The 8241-nt window shown below is 47.6% G+C and overlaps 1 protein-coding gene across 1 annotated transcript; it reads left to right on the top strand.

Annotated features, from left to right (window-relative positions):
- Positions 1–509: 509 nt before the first annotated feature.
- Positions 510–7427, top strand: INAFM2 (InaF motif containing 2). The gene has a single exon (XM_060273363.2). The coding sequence runs from the start codon at positions 4324–4326 to the stop codon at positions 4675–4677; it is 354 nt and encodes a 117-aa protein (XP_060129346.1). The 5' UTR covers positions 510–4323; the 3' UTR covers positions 4678–7427.
- Positions 7428–8241: the final 814 nt, after the last annotated feature.

Raw genomic sequence — 8241 nt, 5'->3', positions numbered from 1 at the left:
GTTTCCCAGCAGCTGCTGGGCAACAGCAGAGCCTTTTAATGAGCAGTGCAATTTGGAAACCAATAATTTCATATCCTGCTGGAGCTCCGATCAGCTGTTACCATATTGCAGAATAGCTGCATCTGTGACTGTGCTGCTCTTTCTCTTCCATTCAATAGCATTGCCCACTTAAGACAGATTTGCTGGGCTCCTGGGAACCGGAAGACCAATTCCCATTTAATAAGGATTTCCTTCACCAATAGCCAGCCAGAACACAAAGATGGGGAGTGTGTGTGTGTGTGTGTGTGTGTGTGTGTGTGTGTGTGTGTGAGAGAGAGAGAGAGAGAGAGAGAGAGAGAGAGAGAGAGAGAGAGAGAGAGAGAGATCTACAAGACAAGAAGGAAAATGTTGGAGGCTGAACATACGTAGGATTGTTATTCAAATAACGAGAATCTTAATACAGTAGTGGGGAAATTCCCCCTGCCCATTATTATTACACTAATTTTTCATCCTATTTTCCTTAACATGAATGTGTGTTTAGGGGGGGTGTGTGTGTGTGTGTGTGTATTCACTTCCCCTTATGCATTTGTTTCTGGATTTTAATATGGAGGGGAAATAACATCCTGACAACAAGAACTGTTCTGTTTTAGTCAGCCAGCAATCCAAGCCTATAATGGCAAATGAGCCACCCACAACTATGAAGTTGTGTGAAGCTGCAAAGCTACATCTTCAGGACAGAGTGGCAATAACTAATTAAGGTGGCATACAGATTAGTCATTATGGATGGTATTCAATTAATGGGCCTAACTTAGTCATGTTCATTCATTTTAGTGGAACTATTCTGTGTAAAAATTAGTTTAATGCCACCATATGGCTGCCACCCTGTGCGCAGTTACCTGGGAGTAAACCTCAGTGAGCTTAATGCAGTTTACATCTGAGCAGACATGCATTGGCTTGGGTGACATAAAGCTCCTCCATTGTGATACGGGACCAAGGTGACTGAAAACATAAGGCTGTTCTTTAGAATGAGAGGTGTTAAGCAGCTATAATGGAAGATGCTCAAAAGGCCCGTTTCCAAAACATGCTTTGCTGGAGCAGGTGTTGCCAAAGTTGTGCCCAGGGGCACACATAGGCTTCCTCTGGTGCCCACAGGGTCTTCTTCTCCCATTGAAATTAGACTTGAAATGTGCATTCTGTTGTAGCCTATGGAACAGTTTGGTGTGTGATGCCCACAAGATTTGCAAATGGGCCCATAAAGGTTGGTAATACCTGTATAAACAGAGGGTCACTTTGAGAAATGGCATGAACTGGAAGCCCAGGGTCCCACCTCACCTGTAAAAGGGAACTGGTAGCCATTCACATGTCAAGGGCCTCTCTTTAAATATGCTGTCCCCTTGCATTTGAGTTGACAATTCGGAAGCATAGCTGCCAAGTTATCCCTTTTTTAAAGGGATTTTCCCTTATGCTGAATAGGCTTCCTCGCGAGAAAAGGGAAAACTTGGCAGCTATGTTCGGAAGTCAGAGGGCTTGATTAGAATTTAGGGCCACTAGTTGCTGACATGTGATTTGTTGTTGTTGTTTAGTCATTTAGTCGTGTCCGACTCTTCGTGACCCCATGGACCATAGCACGCCAGGCACTCCTGTCTTGCACTGCCTCCTGCAGTTTGGTCAAACTCATGCTCGTAGCTTCGAGAACACTGTCCAACCATCTCGTCCTCTGTTCGTCCCCTTCTCCTAGTGCCCTCAATCTTTCCCAACATCAGTGTCTTTTCCAGGGAGTCTTCTCTTCTCATGAGGTGGCCAAAGTATTGGAGTCTCAGTTTCACGATCTGCCCTTCCAGTGAGCACTCAGGGCTGATTTCCTTCAGAATGGATAGGTTTGATCTTCTTACAGTCCATGGGACTCTCAAGAGTCTCCTCCAGCACCAGACATGTGATACATGGAGCATTTATGTAAATAAAGGTCCCTGAACTTATTTCAGCCATTTGCTTATACATGTTCAAAAGCCAAATCAATTATTTGAAGTGATAAGAATGTGGAATTTCCCACTACAAGACCAGCTCTTGACTTGTCCTTCTTTCAGTTGAAGGTGTGTGCTGTTGTACAGAACAGCAAGCTCCCCTGTTACCTTTGATGGGTAGAGTTCACTTCTCCAGAGAAAGCCAAACACACAGCAGCCTATCACAGACTCAAGCAAGCAAGAGGACGTAGATGATACCCACCTGAATTAATGTATAGCTATTTGCCTGTCATATTAAAAAAAGAGGAAATACAGAACCATTCCTTTCCTATACCTTCAGATAGAACAAATTACGGTAGATTCATATCACAGAACAGTTTTCTTATTATTAAAAAAAAGATTTAAAACAGTTTGAAATGTTATATTGTAATTGAACTTCTGCAAATCCATTTAGGACTTTTGAGTGATTGAGGTGTATGAACACTGCATTTCAAAGATGTTTCAGCAGTCCTTTTTCTATCTAGACATTTCATCAATTTATTGGATGTTAGCATTTGTGCAACATTTCAAACTTTTGTCACATACTTATACTTTAAGACTGTGAATTTAGCCAGCCAGCAGATCAGAGATCAAATGGTCCTAATAAAATGGTATACTGTCATTCATTTACCCACCTCATTTAGTATTTTGATCCAATATGCCTATATTAAAGGGCAGTTCTGTCACATATGTATAAAATCAGCAGAGGGATTATTACATCCCAATCCTTTCTTCTCAACATGTCATATTGGCACATCACTGCATTAAGAGTCAAATGGCAGTAACAGAGCATCTTAAGGTGACTTCATTCTAACAGTCCTGTTCTTAAAATCTGTTTTGAACGTTTGGAACCATTGAGCACTTTTCTAGCTTCTTCCCCCTCAATTCCTTGCTCCCATGAAACAAAAATACAAAATGTTGGATTTCTAACCAAGATCACACACGCCTTCCAGATGCCAATCAAGAGGCTAATCAGACTTTCTGCCAAAGTCATTTGTGTGTACTAGAATCTCTAATAGACACACCAGCATCCTGGGCAGGGCAGATTAGATTTCTAGAGGCAGGAAAGCGTTTTTCAAACGGTCAATTTGCAGTGTCCAGACTCCAGGTGCTCACATATTGGTACAAAGCCCCCCCCCCAATGGCTAGATAGATTGAAAAAGCGGCTTTCTTGGCTTCTTTTGCTATGTGAGAAATGGGAGCTATGAGACTCACAAATGTTGTCCACAGTGAGATGAACGGGCCCCCAAACTAGTTCAGGAGTTCTTCCCGGACAAAATCCGGGAGTCCCCATGTTGTCTTCCATACCTGTCACTTCGGGATCACTGACGGGCGCCTCAATATTTGACCATTCCCACACGCCCGCACACTAATATCAGCTAGAGGAGGGATTAGGGAAAACTAGTGTCTGAAGCGGACCTCTCTCTCGAATGGCTTAGGACTTTAGAGCGACTTTCAGCAATGCAGGGACATTCGGAAGGAAGTCCCATTTCATTCAATGCGACTCCCCCCACCCCACCAGCCTCAATAGCCAAAGATTGCAAATTTGTTTAGCCGGATCGCAGCTTTGCGTGTGTACCTTTCGTTTCCTGTCTCTCTCTCTCTCTCTCTCTCTCCCCCCCCCCCAGCGCGACCCTACCGCATGTACTCGGAAGTACGTAGTGACTCCATTAAATGAGCCTTACTCCCAGGGGAAAGGGAGTTGGGATCGCAGCCCCCCGAGTCGCTCCCCCTCCCAATATGTGATCCGCCGGAGCTGTTCCCCCCTCCCCCTGCCTGGACGGAGGGGGCGGCGGCCCCTGGCCTGCTGCCAGTGCAGAGCCGCGGCGGGCCGGTGGTCCTCCTGCTCTTGCATTGCCTTTTTAAGGCGCCACAGCATCCGCTCCCACCTCCGTCGGCGCTCGCTCCGCGTTGCCCCTTTAATACCCGCTGCCTGCACAGCCCGGCCGCTGAGCGCCGCCGAGGATTCATCTGCTGCTGCTGCTGCTGCGAAAGAGAGAGAGAAGGAGGCGCGCGCCCCGACAGCAGCATCCTCGCCGCGGGTCGAGGGCTAGCGACGCTGCCTTTCCGCCGACGGGCTTTTCCACCCACGACCGCCTCCCTGCAGCCGGGCGCGTCGCAAGCTCGCCGCCGAGGCCGTCGATCGCCGCCCGCCGCCCGCCTGCGAGGCCCACCCGCTGCAGAAGCAGAAGCAGCAGCAGCAGCGCCTCGTTCTCCTGGCGCCCCGGGGCATGTCGTGATGTGATCGGCGGCGGTGGCGGCGCGTCCCTCGGGGCCCATCCCGCTCGGGAGCCTCAGCAAGACGGAGAGGGCGGTGGAGCAGCGGGCCAAAGGCCGCGCCCCCATGAAGGAGAAGGAGGCGGGGGCGGGCGGGGAGCGGGGCAAGCCGGCCACTTACACCGGGGACAAGAAGGCGCGCATGGCGGCCAAGACCAACAAGAAGTGGGTGCGCCTGGCCACCGTACTGGCCTACGTCCTCTCCGTCTCGCTGGCCGCCATCGTGCTGGCCGTCTACTACAGTCTCATCTGGCAGCCCGTGCGCGGCGGGCCGCACACCCCGCCACAGCCGCCCGGGACGGCCCCCAGCCCCGGCACCGGCCCGCTCGCGCCCGACCCCGGGGAGACCACGAGGCCGCTGAACGGCGGAGGCGCCGCTGCCGTGTCGCCCACGCTGGAGCCCGACGCCTCGGCGCCGTAGGGACTCGATCCGGCCCAGGAGGCCGGAGGCACAACCTTTCTCCCCGCCGCCCCATCCCTCGACCGACCCCACCGTGCTGCACCGACTCCGGCGGAGACAGCGACTGCGGAGTACAGTACAAGGGAAGCCATCCGACCGGGAGCCCCGACGGCCGCTGGAGCAAGCAGGGAGCCTGGACCGCCCCTCGCCCCGGACTCGAGCGCGCGCTCTCGGCTGTGGACTCGGAAAGGCTGGGAGATGAAGGACGCTTCTCCTCCTGTCTTGGCCCTTGGCTTCCCCGCCTCTCTCTCTGGGACTCGAGCAGGGAAAACTGTACCGGTTTTTAGTTTTTACAAATACGCTTTATTAATCCCGAAATAAGGGGGGGGGACCACGTGGAATGGAGCTCAGGTATGTCAGCCTATCTGAAATGTATCCCGAGGCATTTCCTTTGTATCCCTGTGCATAAACCTATTTGTATACAGATCCCATTAGTTAATGCATAGAGAGGACCTATATAATCTATATTCTGTACACACTCGGACAGAGAGAAGGAGCAGGTGCTGAATGGTGTTTAAAGGGCTATTGGGGAAAGCTTCCTTTGCAAGTCACAGCTAATCTGGGGTGGAAAAGGATGCCCAGTTCCTTAAAGCCCTGGGTATAGCACTGCTGATTTGACCCTGTGCTTTATTACTGCTTGCTCAGCACCTCTTTTGTTAAACCATTCTTTTCCAAATTGTAAGCAAGGAAGAGGCATTCCGGTTAATATTTTGCTGTAAACATGCCCGAAAGGAATTCATTCTGTTGTCATATTTCTCCGGCCTCATGGCGATGCTGCTTTTGAGAGTTAACCTTTGGTGTATTTGTTCCTGACCTTTTCCCAGGCCAGTTACATCAGATTTGAGTTTCGTTTAACTTTCCTTCTGTTTCAGCTGTATGCTGTCATTGCTGCCAGTCCTAAATTATTTGACATAAACTGATATTGCTGCTGGCCTGGATGCTGACCTTCCCAATTTGGGTTAACTCTACCCTGCCCACTGCAAATGGTCACACACACACACACACACACAAACCGGCTTCCCAGCAGAGAATGAGAGCAAGTGGAAACAGCTACCCTTTGGTCACGGTTTTTGTCTGGAAATCCCCAAACCATCCTTCTGCCACTTCTGTTCCCCTTGGTTGGTTGCAACTGCTGCTGGGGCTTCCAGAAATAAAACAATTGCATTTTAATGCCATAGGACCATTCCTGTAAGTGCAGACTTCTGAGCATTGGAACAGTGAAGCAGCTAACACAACCACATAGAAATATATACCTGTAAATGGCCAAGGTTAGTTTCCCCAGGACCTGACTTGAATCTAGTCTCTTCTCTTGAACCTATGCCAGAGGCCTAATCTTTTATATTTTTAAACTTGTCTGTTAGGGATTTGAAATACATTAGTGTATGAGCTGACAACATTGACGTTTTTGCTGAAGAATCTAATGAGAGCAGAACATGGTTTAAAACCCACTGTAGTGCTTAGACATAGCTGATATTCAGGTTTTTTAAAACATGCATTTTCCCTCCGTAGCTCATAGCGTTTAGTTCTATAGTTGATCGTTTCCATCACTTCGTACAGTACTCTTTTTCCCACAGGCGCATAAATCTTTTTGTCAGGAAAAGCATCTGCACAAAGAATCTTGTAGTCTCTTAAAACTTTATTGCATCGGGTATAATAAACACTTGAGTTTACCCCAGAATATATTAGTCAGAGGTTCCACAAGCCTCTTGTTGATTCCCCCCCCCCCTGGAAAAGATAAATATGGCTTCCTCTCTGGAACATGTGCATTGCAATGTGTCACACATGTGTATTGTCTGCTGTGGGATGGCAGTTGCTGTGTATATCAGCTAGCTGATCTGTGTTCCTGCAGTGAGTGACAAGGGGATTGATTTTTCCTTCCAAAATTGTAACCCTAAGTCCACTGTGCAGCAGGAGAGGGGAGCTTGGAAGCATGCAATGCAAATCCTATTCATGCCTGCTCAGAAGTAAGCCCCACTGCTTTCACAGTGGGAATTAGTCCCTGGGTAATGGTATGTGTGAGCAGTCTGAACTAGTCTTGAGCACTGGTACCGGTAGCAGCATGCCGGCCCAGGAAACCACTGGACCAGGGTGTTGTGTAGCTGCTCCCTGACTTGCTTTGAACTAAGCAAGCTTGCAAGCTGCCCCCTTCTGATCAGCTGGATCCAGTGGCTGTAGTAGCAAACAAAAAACAAAAAAGAGCAGCCGTGGTTTTTTTTAAAGCTGAAGATGTAATAGTGAACTGACCACTGATGGATGTGTTGTTTTGGGGAGGCCACAGGCATTTGAATGAAAATACAAGGTTTCCACCTTACCCCCCTTTATTGATTCAAATAAATAGAAAAAAAATGTGCCCTTAGAGGGATTTCCAGTATATTTTTTGATATGTTGTACAGTTAATACTGCTAGTCAGACATTTTGAACACGCAAGGACAAATGTGTGATACTTCTGAGTGATTTACTCTGGGGGAAGAAACGAAATGAAATGTTGGCAAAATTGCTTTGATATTGGGCTGCCAAGCCACTACCGGTAACCTTCTGTAAGGTTGTCACTGAACGTCAGGCTTGAATAGGTTTAAGTTCGAAGTTGTGAACATGCTCTATGTCTATATCTAATTCAGCCATGTAAGCTATGTCTGTATTCAGAAGTTCTGTATATTTTTTAAAAAATATTTTTAAGGTGAAAAAAATACACTGAGAGATTTCTGCCTAAACTCAAATGTTTTTGACTTGTTTTTTTATTTAAAAAATCACATTCCTTAAGAGAGTATTACCCTTCCCTATTTACTGATGCAGAAAATGGCAAGTAGCCTGTCAGCCTTACCCACCATGGAAAAAATTGCTTCCTCTCTAGATTCTAGATCCTCTTTTAACCAGCTGTTTGGTTTGCATGTTACTCCAGACATGAGGCTGGGGAAATCTGAACATTTATGTGATTTGGAGAGGACTGTATGTTGCAGGGGTCAGGAGGAGAAGCGCTACAGTCAAATGGCAGAAAAAAGAACTTTGTGGGCACAGGAACTCCAATTAGCTTTAATTCAGATTAAAGCAAGCCTGGTTTTCTGTGGATTAAGGGCAACCTGTTTGGGACTAGCTTTGCATGTCTTTGATCGTTGAGGGTGCAACTGTAGAAAGTTGAACTGTTTCATGTGTTATAAAAAATTCCTACATGGAAGACACTCAAAGGAAATGTACAGTTAGCTTGTCGGTTGTTTTGTTTGATGTCTGTTTGCACAGTGGGCCCAATTGTGGCTTCCCAGTGGGCGGGTGCAGAGTGTGGGAAAATGTGTGTCTGATCCCACATACATGACTTTTTACATGCCTGCTGCACGCTACTAACAATTCAGAAGGTGATGTGTGGGAGGGGACCATTGTGGTGGCGATGGTTTTATGTTGTGGGTAGGATTAGACTATTGTGCTGTTTGGACCTCCGAGTTGGCAGGAACAGACTTGGTGAGAAACGCTGCTTTCTCGATACGTTGATCTGGGATTCATCTCTGCTCACTCTCATCAAATGGGAATGAGTGG

Source organism: Zootoca vivipara, chromosome 1 (genome assembly GCF_965207765.1).
Source record: "Zootoca vivipara chromosome 1, rZooViv2.hap1.1, whole genome shotgun sequence".
NCBI lineage: Eukaryota > Metazoa > Chordata > Lepidosauria > Squamata > Lacertidae > Zootoca > Zootoca vivipara.
The sequence above is the reverse complement of the archived record's forward strand: the minus strand, read 5'-3'. Positions and strand labels throughout refer to the sequence as shown.

Excerpts from the sequence above, each read along its gene's own strand:
- INAFM2 (XM_060273363.2), top strand. The coding sequence starts at position 4,324 with ATGAAGGAGAAGGAGGCGGGGGCGGGCGGGGAGCGGGGCAAGCCGGCC.